Source organism: Phacochoerus africanus, chromosome 5 (genome assembly GCF_016906955.1).
Source record: "Phacochoerus africanus isolate WHEZ1 chromosome 5, ROS_Pafr_v1, whole genome shotgun sequence".
NCBI classification, from domain to species: Eukaryota; Metazoa; Chordata; class Mammalia; order Artiodactyla; family Suidae; genus Phacochoerus; species Phacochoerus africanus.
In genome coordinates this window covers 102,143,945-102,159,393 of record NC_062548.1, presented here as the reverse complement: position 1 = coordinate 102,159,393, position 15,449 = coordinate 102,143,945, and the positions used below count along the sequence as shown (strand labels likewise).

Sequence of the window (15,449 nt, the reverse complement as noted above, 5' to 3'; positions counted from 1 at the left end):
TAGGGCTGTATTTATTTTGTAAATGTCATGCTTAAGAGATTGGTTTTTACATAGATTTGGTTTGTAAAGATAAATGGTTTGGGTTCATTTTAACCCTTACTTTGACCAGTGTATTTCTTCTTCACCGAACATTCAAATGTTTATGTGTAGTTAAGATAAATCAGTAATGAAATGTAGAGGCTTTTGCCTTGTTAAACGAATCTTCACTTTATATTTCATTGAAAGCAGCAAACCAAATCCCAACCAAATATCCACCAGCAATGGCAAACCTGGCGCTGTGAATGGAGCCGTGGGAACCACGTTCCAGCCGCAGAATCCTCTCCTAGGGCGAGCCTGTGAGAGCTGCTATGGTAAGTTTTCTCCAGCAGGATGGCCTGTCGTTGGCGAAGGTGGGGATCTGTGCTGTCTCTGTGGGGTGGGAGGTATGGAGGTGAAGCAGGTTAGTAACCACGCAGAGTTCACAATAACGCAGTTTCAGAGTGAAAAGGTGCCCATGCTTCCCTTCTGCCTGGACAAAATTTAAGTAGTGGGTTTCCTTTGATTGGCTTCTATGGCGTCCTCTGTTGATTATTCCTCAGTAGTATGTGCCAGGCTGTGTGCAGAGCTATTACTAGCTTTGTGCAAACCAAGGTCCCATGGAAATAAACCAACCCCCTTTTGGGAGTTCCTCAGTATATTTTGATGCATTAAAGGCTAGAAATAATTCTGTAGGAAGGATCTATGTGTGGATAAACTGCTGTTTATAATCCTCATACCTGGTTCCCTTAGAGTACTGGTTTGGAAGGTAGTGTTTTATGATACTTTTGGCCTCAGGGGCCCAGTATGTTTACCAGCATTTATCCATATAAAAAATGTTTCCGATGCCAGCAGTATTATACTTGCCCTGGATGTTAAACTGGGTTGCTGAGATGAGCTGTTAGGTAGTCAATACACTTTTTTTGTATTTATTTAAAACCTGAAACAACAATGTAATCTCTTAAGTGGGGCATTGGTGACACACTCATCTGTTTCTTTCCAAGCAAAGTGGCCCCGGGTAGAAGAGGGAGGGACACTAATATTTATTAATAGTCTACTTGGTGCCCAGTTTTTCCCTCTTGGCAGCTCTTTGGGAGGTGGGGTAGGTAGCCTGCTGTACTTAGGACATTTGTGACTGTGCTCCATATCCCACACCAGGCTTTGGCTTTAGAAAAGGCTTTAAAACCAAATCATGTAATTATCTTTCCTGCAACCAAGGAAGATGTGAGCTAGACAGATTGCTATTTTCATAAAAATAGCACATGTCTAACCATTTTCTACCCTATGAGGAACAAAGGGAAACACTTTATGGAAAATTAGATTCTTTTGGTCGAAATTTTACATAGATTGTATAACTGTTTCTGAATTGGGAATTCTTAGATTTTGAATTTCATTTATATTTAAATGAAAATAAAAAGAATCCTGCAAGACAGGTGGTGGTGGTTTAATGTGTCTTATTTTTGCCTTACAAACCCCTTCACATTATATGTAGTCTCATAGATCCTTTTAAATAGTTATTCCATCATTTTTACATGTGCATGACAAGTGATTTTAATTTTATAGTATTTATTTTAGGTCCATATATTAAATAATCTATCATAAACTGTATCTTAATATACATAGAAAAATTATCTTTATAGAATGATTGAATTTGGTGTTTTCTATTTATCACTCTTTAATTGAATTTGAGTTAATTATATATAAGAGAAAGTCGTTTGGGAGTTCTCCTATGGCACAGCAGATTAAGGATCCAGTTTTGTCCCTGTAGTGGCTCGAGTTTGCTGCTGTAGTGTGGGTTTGTCCCTGGTCCAGGAACTTAACCTTCCACATGGAGAGTATGGCCAAAAACAAACAAAAAAACCTAAACTTTGAAAGAAAAAGAAAACTTAAAAAAAAAAGAGAGAGGGAGAGAGAGGAGTTCCTATTGTGGCTCAGCAGGTTAAGGACCTGATGTTGTCTCTCTGAGGACGGGGTTCGATCCCTGGCCTTGCTCAGTGGGTTCAGGATCCGATGTTGCCATGAGCTATGGCATAGACCTCAGATGCGGCTGAGTGTTCTATGGCTGTATCATAGGCCCCAGCTGCAGCTCCAATTCGATCCCTGACCCGGGAACTTCCACATGCCATAAGTGTGGCTGTAAAAAGAAAAAATAAAAGAGGCATTTGTTGACAAATTATTAAAATGATGTGTCATGACTAATTTGGGTAAAAATGTATATTTAAATATGAGTGAAATTTTATATTCAGAATCCAAAATATGTCCATGCCTAATATTTAGGATTCTTAAAATTGATGTTTAAAAATGAAATCATCTTGACTCATCATCTTTACTATATGTTTTAAATTACAAGAGGAAAGCTGTGATTTGCAAAGAGTTGTGTCTGTCCCATCTCCCCCCACCCCATAAGACATGATCGGTTCACAGTATTATTTTCAATAAACTAAGAAACAGTTTTATTATAATGATCACTATTTTGCCTCTTGACACTTGACAACTGGTTTGTGAAGTGTGTTGACACCTTGATGTGCTATTTGAACATCTTGACTTGAAGGTAATTTACAGATGGAGAGAAGAATATTCATTCCTAGGTATGCTCACAGATTCCAGTAATTTTTATGTACCTCATCAACTTAATGTTCATTGTCTGTGTTTTCTGTCTTAAACTTCAGATCAATTGTGGGAATACTTTAAATGTTACATAGCAGTAATTTAAACTGCAGAGTAAAATAACAGGTTTTAGTGTTTAAGGAATAAATCAACCAAGTTATCAGGTCTTAAGCATGCTGTCATCTCACTGTACATGCTCACTTGATAGGGACTTACAGTCTGGAACAGGATTCTGTTTTTAAAAGGAAAAATAGTAACATCATTATTTTATGAGTTCCTGCTGGGCATAGTGGGTTGATAAGGTCCTGGCATTGCCACAGCTGTGGTGTAGATCTAGGTTGCAGCTGGGGCTCAGATTCAGTCCCTGGCTTGGGAACTTCCATAGGCCATGGGTACAGCTGAAAAAGGGAAAAAATTTATTTTATCTATTGATTAAAATAAAGGAATGGAAAACAGGTACTATTTCTTTCAGACTTCTACTTTTATCAGTGAGATCCCATCTAAACACTTTAAACCCTGAAGGAGTTTCTGAACCATAAGTTTGGAAACCTGGAAATAGTTTTTTTTTTTTTGTCTTTTTGCCATTTCTTGGGCTGCTCCCGCGGCATATGGAGATTCCCAGGCTAGGGATCTAATCAGAGCTGTAGCCTACGCCAGAGCCACAGCAACGCAGGATCCGAGCCGCGTCTGCGACCTACACCACAGCTCACGGCAACGCCAGATCATTAACCCACTGAGCAAGGGCAGGGATCGAACCCGAAACCTCATGGTTCCTAGTCGGATTCGTTAACCACTGCACCACGACGGGAACTCCCCTGGAAATAGTTTAATAATACTGTTCTGATAACTTATTTCCACAAATATACACAATAGAGGATATTTTTAGCTAACAAAAACTTCTTCAGCAGCAGGACACATAATATAGGGCACTTCACCTAATAGCCCCTCTTAATAAATGAATACATGAATAAATGGTTTAATAGCCCCTCTTAATAAATGAATACATGAATAAATGGTTTAATGAATTCTGACTTGAAAAATCCATGTATATATTAGACTTTCATGTGTGCTGGGTAAATCAGGATAAGAAAAATACCATTGAAAACTAAAGATGGCTTTGGAATGTTTTTGAAATACTCGATTGTATGTATAATGATGTTATAATTGTATTGCATTTTTTGTTTTTTTCTTATTTTTTCTCCACCTTTAGCTACACAGTCTCATCAGTGGTATTCTTGGGGCCCACCCAATATGCAGTGTAGATTATGTGCAACCTGTTGGCTCTATTGGAAGAAGTATGGAGGCCTGAAAATGCCCACCCAATCAGAAGAGGAGAAGTTATCTCCCAGCCCAACTACAGAGGTACACAAGCAGTAATCTTTATAGTGCTGAGAAATGTCATGGTTTTCAGCGGCTGGATCACTCCTTGGAAACAGAAGTATAGTATAGGATAACTTAAAAACAAATAAAACTAATAGTACTGAAATGTCTAGGGTGGGTATGGAGAGGGTAGGGACAAATCCAATTTTTTCAGGTATTCAAAATATTGGTCAGGAGTCCCGGGCATGGCTCAGTGGTTAACAAACCCAACGAGTATCCATGAGGATGCAGGTTCCATCCCTGGCCTTGCTCAGTGGGTTAAGAATCCAGCTTTGGCCATGAGCTGTGGGGTAGGTCACAGACGCAGCCTGGATCCTGCATTGCTGTGGCTGTGGTGTAGGCTGGCAGCTGCAGCTCCAATTCGACCCCTGGCCTGGGAACCTCCTTCAAGTGCAGCCCTGAAAAGCCAAAATATATATATTGGCTTGTGAGATTACTCAGAAAAAAGAAGAACAATGTGTGTGGGGGGGGTGTCAGCATGAGTGGAGAGTTTACCAATTAAATGTTTAAATGGCTTTTGTGGAAACAGTTTGCAATAGTTAAGGTGTAATTTTGGTGACATTCTCACAGATGGCAAATATCAAGCACCTTTGTCTATGGGGGAGAGAACATTCTTTTGGAGAGCTAATAAGATTTAAGGACCCCCTTCAGAATTTTTTAAAAGTAATCTAATTAACCCCTGGCCATTTTTTTTTTTTTTAAACTATTGTGAATATGATTTTGGATTGTTAAGGTCAATTTAGAAGAAAAAAGTATAGGACCCCCCACTTCCACCCCATTTCCTTCTCTACTTCTCAAAAGTATTTACTTTTAAATTCTCTCCCACTGTATTAAGTTATAGACATTCCAGTGAAAGACATAAAAACTGCACTTTGACAGGAAGCAAGTTGTACTGTATTTGACAAGTTCTATTCTTCACATGTTTGCTGGTGTCTGATTTTGCAGGATCCTCGAGTTAGAAGTCACATGTCTCGCCAGGCCATGCAGGGGATGCCAGTCCGAAACACTGGGAGTCCAAAGTCTGCAGTGAAGACCCGCCAAGCTTTCTTCCTTCACACTACATATTTCACAAAATTTGCTCGTCAGGTCTGCAAAAATACCCTTCGGCTGCGGCAGGCAGCAAGACGGCCGTTTGTTCCTATTAATTATGCTGCCATTAGGGCAGAATGTAAGATGCTTTTAAATTCTTAACCTTCTATGTTGTGCTTCTGACCATTTTTTTTCTCTCTCTCTCTCTCTCTGTTTTTGTTTGCAATAAACATAAGTTCTTGTGTACAGCCTTTTATTTGGTTTATTTTTTTTTAACATTGTTTTGTCTGCTGCCATTTGTATCATACCAACTTGAAAACATTGAAACTTCTGCAGCCTTTATGAGAAAGCAGTGCTCAGCAAAAGATTGGTGGGAGGTGATTCTATACAGTGGGGTTTCGTGATGGAATTGGCCTAGAAGCCCTTATTGTGGAGCCACTTTTACCTATAAGGTAGAATAAAATTTGCCAGTGTACACTAATGAGAAATTGTATGTTGTTATAAACCTCTCAATTTCCCACAAATTTTTGACAATTATCATACCATATTCTGGAAATTCACAGTGTTTCATAACAAATTAGAAGATTTAGCAAATTACAAATGAACTTTTAAAGTCTTTTGGGTGAATTTTCTGAAAACACACATTTAATTTTTTCAAGCTAAATGTCTGAATTTGTGGTTGAGCATTCTTTCTATTTGTCCAATTTGGTTTCCATTTCATAATCATATACCATATATAATACCACACCATTTACATGACTTTATTACTCTCATTTTCAACACATTCAGTCTTGCTTATGTTTTGTTGTTATTGTTAGAACAAAGGTCACATGTACCAGTGAATTTCAGGCTGTTGTTATGAACAACCTAAATGTGTTTATAATTTGTGTGTGAGCTCTGATTCTAATCTTGCTACTTTTAGTTACATTCCTGGTTAGCATGTTAGAGCCGGGCAATCTTTCTTTCGCCTAAAGGATAAGAGAATTTGCTATCTGGTTTAACAGATAGGAAATCTTAAAGATACTCAGTAGACACTTTTCTGTGAGATAAGGAGTTTCTTATTATGCCATGTTTTGTTCCTAAAGATAATTTACCAGCAGAACAGTTGAAAGCCTTTAAAACCTACAGGTAAATGCTTTATAAGAAGAAAAGTGTTTTGTCAAGGGAGTAGAAATTGGAAGTAATCTCTGTGTCCTGTGGAGGGGAAATTTAGCTACACTAGACTCATGTGTATTTGAGAATTTAGGAATAGATTGAGGTTTTCTGCTAGCGTTTCTGAGTTGATGGGTTTATGTGGTTGTCACTTTCTTATAATTTTAAGGAACTGGAAAATATTTATATCCATCTAAACTGCCTAGCTGATTTAAGACACTTAAATTTCTTAAATATTAGAGAAGAATAAAATTAAGAAAATGAATGAAATTCTTCCATTAAAATTGGCCAGGATCCAGGATCATCTTTGTTCCTGTGAATGGAAAAGAAACCATCACTAACTAAATTGGCTTCTGAGGAAGCATCTGTTTCCATTAAGCATCTGTTAATTTCTTAATTTGCAGATTGTCTTTATTTTGATTATCTTTCAATGATGTATATTTTTGTAACCTCGTTTTAATTTTTCTCAGTTGAAAGGCTGTGCTACTAAAAAAATGGGTCAAGATTAAATTACCTGTATTTTATTTCTATAAACATACAGCTGTAATGATGATGATGATAGAAGAACAGAGTAATTTTTTGTGGTGAGATTAAAGGAGGATATTTTATATTTAACTTCATTCATCAAGCTAAACATATAATCAGATTTTCAGAATAATTTTACCTTGAAATTTAAAATTATAAAGTTTTAGCACCCTACCCAGTTCCCCCCCCCCCCCCCCCCCCCGCCACCGCCATACAAACAAACAATGAACTCTTTCCCTAGCATCTAATTGCTTCTTACATTATCTTCTCCCTTCTTATATACTTACCTTGTTACAGCCTCTTTAGCAAATTCCTTTATCTTGGCTTTTTAGCAAGAAGCTAGGTGTTAATAATCTGATGTCCATATTCAACTATGTTTGGTCCACTGGGAGGGTAAAGCTATATTTTCTTTCTTTCTTTTTTTTTTTTTTAAGTAAGCTTTCCTTGGTTTTTCAAAGGCGTTGGTGGCCCCGTACCTCCCCTGAAAAGTTAAGAATCACTATGATGCAGAATGAATGCACTTTCAGATCGGGTGAAAATTCCTAATTCTAAAGACATTGGTGGATCAAGAGCTCCAATGAATGCATTTAGAGTAACTCTTCATAGTATTGGAAGAGGGAAATAGTTTTTCCCTGTGAACTTGAGACTCATCCTCTTGTAAGAACAGTAGAAGTTGACCCCTTCCAAGGCTTCTGGCCTTGGCAGCACCATCACGTCCAATATCGTAGCCAAAGTTTGTGAGGTGCATGAGAGTGAAGGAGTGGGGAGCTGAGGAGGTAAATTCTTACACAGGGGAGAGCATAGTCAAAACTTTGAGTTCTTGCAAATTCTTGTTTAGAGGTTTTAATTTGTTATGGCAGCAGTTTGGTCTTTATTTTCATTAAGAAACTGGTGTTAAGGAATACAGTTTAGTGAGAAAGGGAGTCTTTGTTTGCATACTTATAAAGTATTCCAAGGGAAGTATAAGAAGTAGAATCTCTGGAAAGAGAAGCTGAGAGGCTGAGAGAAAGGAGTGGGGAAGATTTCACAATCTTCATCCTTTTAAACTTTTTCAATTTTGAGTCATGGGAATATGTTTCCTATTAAAAAGTAACTTAAGAAGTTCCCTGGTGGCTCAGCAGGTTAAGGATCCAGTGTTGTCTCTGCTGTGGCTAGGGTTGCTGCTGTGGTGTGGGTTTGATCCCCAGCCCCAAAATATGGGCATGCTGTGAGTGTGGCCAAAAAAAAAAAGTGATTTAAAAACTAAGATAAGTATGTAGTATGACCAACCTGTGTTAAAAACTATAATTATATATATATTATATATATATACACACACACACACTTATATGTCTACTTAGTTTTACCCCACTATATATGTACCAAATCTCAAAATACCTATTTATTTTAAAAATATCTTTATATGTGAATATATACGTCCATGCTAAAAATTGCTAACAGTACAGTGCCTGAGCTGGTTCTACCATGTAGATAGTGATTATTAATAATGGACTGCTAAACCAAAAAACCAAAACATTGCATAAAGAAAAGTCCTTGATAAGATTCGCAGACCAGTAGAATGGCTGTAACACAGCATCAAGTTTCAGACAGCCCATCTCTTCTCCCCCTTGACACCCCTCCCCTCAGTAAAACAAACAAACAAAAAACCATGATGCACTTGTTCTTGTCATCAGACATTACTGCTGAGTTACTGGATGACTCGTCAAAGATCTGTAAAATCGCCCATCTTTTCATGAGCACAGGGTTTCTGTGCTTAGGGACCAGAGACTGAGGTTAAATAGAAGTAGGTATACATTAACAGCATTGCATAGTTGAAGGAAATGTGCTTAGAGAAGTGGCCAAGCTACTTCTTCTGTTGCTTTCACGCAAAATTAAGCAGATTCTGAGTTGACAACACTCCAGACTTGAATCGCAGCACCCTTTCCCAGAATGAACTTCAAGAGGAACTTGGAGCCCCCTTTTCTGCTTTTTGTTTGTTTGTTTGTTTTGGCCTGGCAGCATGCTGGAATTCCCAGGTCAGGAATCAAACCTGCACCAGAGCAGTGACAACGTTTTAACCTGCTGAGGCACCAGGAACTCCCCTTTCTTCTGTTTGAAGATGCTAATTCAACTTCAGAAGCATCCCAAGGGCTCATATTCAAAAGAAACTTGTTATATATTTTATGAGGTTTTTCCAAAAGTTTCTCCACAGAAGTTACTTCTAATAATTGTATAAAATTTTGCAAACTTTTAAGTTCCAACATTAGGAGAGAAGTCTTAGCTTATTTTGGTAGTTTATTATTTTAATAATAAGTTGTCTTTGGATACTTTAAATTTTCCTAAAGGTACGAAAATGTTTACAGATCTTAACGCCATTCGTATTGTGTGCAACAAAAATCTTTGTACAGATATCATTTAAGACTAATGTGTGAGATGTGCATGTAGCTTACAGGATAGATTCCCTAAAAGTCAAACATCTGGGTCAAGTAACGTGCATTTTGAATTCTCATAGTCACTACCCAGTTGCGCTCAGAAAAACTATGATTTATACTCCCCCCAGTGTCTAGAGAGTGCCTATTTTTCTAGAACCTCACCGGCAATGTTATTCATCTCTGAAACCCTTAACTAGTTGACAGGTGACATGTGAATTATATCAGCTTTCATTTCTCATTTGAATGAAGTAGGAATTTTTGCATATGTTTGAAAAACGTTTGTATTGCCTTTTTTGTCTAATGTTTTTGCCCCTGGCATGTTTTCTATTAAAAGTCTTGCTGACTGGAGTTCCCATCGTGCCTCAGCACTTAGCAAACCCAACTAGCATCCATGAGGACATGAATTCAATCCCTGGCCTCGCACTCAGTGGGTTAAGAATCCGGTGTTGCCATGCGCTGTGGTGTAGGTTGCAGATGCTGCTGGCATTGATGTTGCTGTGGCTGTGGCATAGGCTAGAGCTACAGCTCCGATTGGACCCCTAGCTTGGGAACCTTCATATGCCACGGGTGTGGCCGTAAAAAGACAAAAAGACCAAAAAAAAAAAAAAAAAGTCTTACTGACTTGTTTAAACTTTTTAATTTTAAGGAAGTTAGGTTTGATTTCTAATGCAGATATTTCCCCCATTTTGTTTTAAATTCTGTTCATGTTGTATTTACCAAGCAGATTTTTTTAAGGAGTTGAATTTATCCTTTTTTTTTTTTTTTTTATGGCACATGAGTTTTGTGTCTTGTTTAGAAATGACTTTGTAATTCCCATAAGAAAATTCTATGGGAAGTTCCTTTGTGGCAGAGCAGGTTAAGGATCCACATTGCTGCAGCAATGGTGCAGGCTGCAGCTGCGGCACAGGTTCAGTCACTGGCCTGGGAACATCCACAAGCCGTGGGTGCAGCCAAAAAAAGAAAAAAAAATTCTATGGATGGTTCTCCTTTAATAGCAATTTTGAAGGCCCATGTGAGATATTTTTGTGAATTTTAATGTAGTGTGTACATTTTGCAAGTTTTCTGTTTTATTCCCCTAATATTTCCAAACTACTGTAGAAAGCTGGCCGATGAGTTGCAAAATAAATAAATAATAAGTTTTTCCAGATTTACCTCAAAGAGATACAGATCAATCATCCTCTAGGAAGTCAGGGAAATGTGTCTCATGCTCAGTCAGGTGACTGGAGTGAGATGAAAATGCTCTCCCTCTGGGTGGATTTTGATATATTCTGGTTTCTTTGGGCATTTCTCAGGTTGCTTTCTTTATCTGTGTGCTTTTAAATGCATACTAATTAATTATCTCTTTAAATAGAGTTAGATGAATAATTTGAAAACAAGGTACCACTGGCCTGGTCTTGAGTGCAGACCAAGATTCTTTTTAACCAACTGAAGTACAGACCTGCTCATCCTATGTTGATGACCATCCCCTAGGAACAGAAGCTATTTTTTTCTGTTTGTATTCAGTATAATCACTGAATGGATGCAGTTTTTATGTTAAACAGTGACGAGGTAGTCTTAACACCCACCTTTCATCCTAATTTATTCATAGTTGAGACTGATAATTCTTGCCACCAACTGCTTCCTTTAAAATATAATGAGGATTGATGAAACATGGATCCTTCTAAAGAGCTTTGATCTCCCACTCAAGTGCTCTGTAAATTGTCACTTGGAACATTGCATAATTAATCCTACTAATTTAGTGAGAAATTAAAAGCAGATTAGTATGGTAAAGTGAAATGTCTTTGGGTATTGTGTTGGTGACTCCTCTGATGGGTTTGTTGATTATCATCAAGGTGACAGTCACGTGGGAGTTCATCACTCGAAGTCACATTGGCACTTTTTCTTTGGGACTTATAGACTGGAACAAAGAACAGTTAAACTTATTACTAGTAATGTAGTAATGGATTTTGTCCAAAATATTGAGGAAACACTAAGATGGTTCATTCAAGCTTTATTTTATCAATAGGAAAGAAATTTTTTTCTCTTGTCCTCTTCCCAAATAGAACTTGAATTTTAGGTGAATTAGAAATATCAGGAGTTATTTAGTGTTAACTCACAGTGATGTGACAGGTGTTCGATCCTTACAGGGTTTGGGCTGCTTTTTAATGTTTGTTTAGATTACCCCTCTAAAATATGCTTATTCTATTTCTGCCAGTATCTTCACTATTATTCAACAACAGGTGAAAAGTTTCATAGCTTAGTAATTTTTTTTCCCCCGCAGAGGAAATCAGCTGAATAGGAAGAAAAGAAATTGGCCACTTATAGTTGCCAGTGGTTGCATTGTAATTAGCCAGTGCTTGGGATACATGTTCACATTCCAGGCTCTCTACTGTATGTGCTTTTGTCTATTTCAATATCTTAAAATGCTACTTTCCCATGTTTTTCTGTTTAATAGTTAATAGATGAGAATTTCCTTGATGAAAGGGCTAGAGCTTATGAAAAAGTTAATTTTTAATTTTAAATTATTTGAGGTTCCAGATTGAATTATACATTTTGACACTAAGAGCGCAGAGAATCCCTACTCATGTCAAAGGAAATTTCCTCTATGTAGCCTAGAAAAATGGTTTGAGCCACAGAGAATCTGTAGGACATTTTTGTCAAAAATTTGAAGGTGAAGAAAATGCATCAACTTAGCAGAATCATTTCTGCTAAAGCTATTCTGTTAAGATTTATGACAATATCTGCAAATTTAAAAAAACATTTCAATACACATGTTTTTGTTGTTGCTTCAAACTCTATAACTTAACTCTTTGGTAAGAGAGGCAGCCGTGTTCCACATCTATTCTTCCATCCTAATGACAGCTAATTAAAATGTGGATTGTGTTTGTGCTGTGTGCTTTATTTTTCTCTGTGTGAAATGTATATGGTAGGCTATGAGGAACATGATGTGAACTTTTAGGAACTAATACCCATCACAGTACTTTACTGTTCTGACTGTTGGATGAAGTACTCTTGTCTGCATACAGGTAACTAACCTCTTAAATCTCAGCACTGATGACATCATGACAGGATGCGAAGGGATACAAAACTAGTGATAAAACCAAACGGCCCATTTTCACCCTTGGGAAACTAATGGAATTGAGTTCAGTTAAGATAGATGAAGACTCCTCAGTAGAGACCCAATCCTAGTTCGGGGATGGTCAGCTGTGCTGCCTTTGTTGGCTGTCATTTTCATCTTCCATGCCAGATTTATCTTACATTGGGACTGCTTCCACCTCGTACTTTAAGGAAGTTTTTCTACTCTCATATAGAAATACCTTGGCTAGTAAAGAAGCATATTTCCGGTCTTACAGATAGGCACACACAGAGAGAAAGCACGTGTGTGTGAGATGTGTGTTAGCTACATTCATGAGGGACTTTAAAGTGAGACCTCTCCAGGTAAAACCCCATTGGGTAATTTGGAACCAGAACTGAAAACGTTTTTCTCAAGCTCCACAGGAAGTTATGGAGGCGTCTGGCAGATATTTTGCATTGTTTTCCACTTGCATATTTTATTTCTGCAGTGTGTGTGTGTGGCATAGGCAGAGAAATCAGCCTCACTGGATGTCTCCATGTTTCTCTCTCCTCAGATGCAGACAGACATGCGGAACTTTCTGGAAGTCCACTGAAAAGCAAAAGCACTAGGAAACCTTTGGCATGTATCATTGGGTATTTAGGTGGGTATTAATTTAGGAAAGACTCAACAATTTCTGTATCTTATAATTGGCTATTCAGAATTGACATGCCTGAGTTAACTGCAAGCCTTTCAAGTAGCTAAACTTGGGTAACTTCATATGTATAGTCAATTTTTTTATTTCAGAAACTTTTTATTACAAAAACATATACATGCAAAACATGCAGAGTTGGAGATATATTTACTTTTTTTCCAAAACATTGAATAAAAAGGTATATTAATGGATATAAATACAAGTTAAGCAGAAAGAGGAAAATAAGAGTCACTACATTATTAGCGGATGAATATTCTTTTTTTTTAATTGAAGTATAGTTGACTCACAATGTTATATTAATTTCAGGTGTACTGTGTAGTGATCAACATTTATAGACATTATGGGACGATCACCATAATAATTACCATCTCTCACCACTCTAAGTAATTAAAAAATTAAGGATGAATATTCTTAATATTTTCATTTAGATCCTCCTACTATTTCAAACCTATCTTACCCCTTCCCGTAGAGAAAAACTGGTTTATTTACTTTTTTTGAGTAAAAGAGATAAAACTCTTTAAAAAATAATTATAGTTTTGATGTGCCAATTAAGGTTACTTTGAAAGGGGAGCTTTAGTATTGCTTTCTGGTTTTTATCATGTTATTTAACTTGGAAGTCACCAAAAAATGGATAGTTCCATTTACATTTTGAACTATCATAATTAAAAAGTATAAAATTACTAGGCAATCACCTCTTTTTTTTTTTTGCAATGTTTCAGGATAAATAATTCACAAAATAATGCTTTCTAAAATGGTTCTTACTATACCTTGAAGCTATAATGGCATGTTTTTGTGCTTCTGATATTCTTGCCTTTTCATCTTCTCAGTAGAAGTGAAATATGTTCTCAGAGTTGCCTTGAACCTTATTACTCTGTCAGAAAGATATGTACTTATGAAGCGTTCAGACTTTAGACATCCAATCTTTTAAAAATCAAAGTATAGTCTTAAACGTGGTATATTATCTGCTCCTCATCAGAGCATCCTTGGAGTCAGAATCTCTTAGCTCCCTCTTTGATGTTACTTTGCCACCTTATTTCCTCTTTCAGTCCCAAGGGCCCCAAGAGTTGCTTTGATATCTCTGAAAATGGCACATGGTTAACACAGGCGTGACCTAGGTCACGGTGATCGTGTCCTTGAAGTTCGCTCTCTGTATTTCCTAGCAGAGGCTAATCCTTAAAGCCCCTCCGCCTTGCAAAGGATAGTTTCCGATCATAAAAGATAGAATGTAACACTGCACATTAGTCAGCATTTCCATAGGCAGTTATGTGCTCCTCCTGTGGGCAAATGGGTCCCTACCAGATAAGCCCAAAGCTGTGCGGTCCTTACTAACTGAACCACTTCCCTGTACAGCGTATTTCTGAGTATTTTCTATGTACAGGACACGACACTAAGTGATTTGGGGAACACCAAGATAAATATGACCTTGCCCTCAAAAATCTTAGTCTAGTGGGGAAGGTACACAGGTAAGATCAATTGAGCAAAGGATTAGGTTTTTATGAAAAAATTACAGGTAATAAGCCTTGGATACTTGGAGGAAGGGTAATTCTTTTTTTAACTTCTTATTTTAATTATTATTTATTATTGCTAGAGTTGAATGTCATCTTAAGCATCCATTATCCGTTTTTTGTTCGTTTGTTTTTTTGACTGCGCCCATGGCATGCAAAAGTTCCCAGGCCAGGGGCTGAACCTTTGCCACAGCAATGACAACACTGGATCCCTAATTCCTAGGCCACCAAGGAACTCCCATGGCGTAGTTATTTCTGATGGCAGGGCAATTAATATTTGATCTCAATACTGAAATACATGTACTGTTCAAATAGATAGAAATATAGGAAAAGAATCTTTTTCCCTCTATAAGGCCAAGAGAACTAGATGAACAAAGACTCCATGAGTCCAAGGACCTGAAAACAGGATTAGGGAAGGCAGTTTGTCTGCTCCTGATGGAGCATGGAGTGTGGAGGTTGTAATGAAATGTAAGGTGGCAAACCTTCGATACCATGTTGAAAAAAACAAAACAAAACCAGTACTATATTTTGGTTAGCACCTGATCCATTCCTAAATTCTGGCAAGTGTGAGGATGTTGATCAGACCAAGATGTAGTCACACTCCTAATTGCTCTTCTTAAATTTCAGTAAATAAGACTGCTCTCCTGGCCCTCATCAGGGAAGACAGCGGCTTGTGCATGGTCGACATCCTGGCTGCTGAATCAGAATCGGAACAGGTTTAGCTGTAGAGAAGAGATTGCCTAGTATTAGCAATAGACTGAGATTCTTAAATCCAGTTTCTACAGTGCTGCAATTTCTGTCTGTCTACCCCATCCAAAAAGCACAAATAGTTCTGGGCTTTGTGACTGACCACCACATACTTCACACAAACACACACACCACACTCTCATTACAGTTTTGTGATATGTCCTTGGTCAAAGCTTTTCTTCTGCCACCTCTTAATTCTAGTATTTGGGGTTTGGTGTCAGACTCCATCTGTATCAAACTGTTCTGGGCTGGGAGTGACTGACCCTGGTCCTATATCCTGGTTGCAGAGCTAGAGAAGGAATCCTGCTTCTTCAGAAAGCTCTCATATACCA

At 37.7% G+C, this 15,449-nt stretch overlaps 1 protein-coding gene across 8 annotated transcripts in view; it reads left to right on the top strand.

Annotated features, from left to right (window-relative positions):
* Nucleotides 1-15,449, top strand: part of MTA3 (metastasis associated 1 family member 3) — a 229,128-nt gene that overhangs the window by 196,620 nt on the left and 17,059 nt on the right. For 6 of the 8 annotated variants that reach the window (XM_047782189.1, XM_047782188.1, XM_047782185.1 and 3 more), the window contains exons 12-15: nt 226-350; nt 3,833-3,984; nt 4,948-5,170; nt 12,728-12,814. In XM_047782189.1, coding sequence (XP_047638145.1) covers nt 226-350; nt 3,833-3,984; nt 4,948-5,170; nt 12,728-12,814 — 587 coding nt within the window. Of the gene's footprint in view, nt 1-225; nt 351-3,832; nt 3,985-4,947; nt 5,278-12,727; nt 12,815-15,449 lie in introns of those variants that run through there. The other 2 variants (XM_047782186.1, XM_047782191.1) reach the window with 2 other exon arrangements.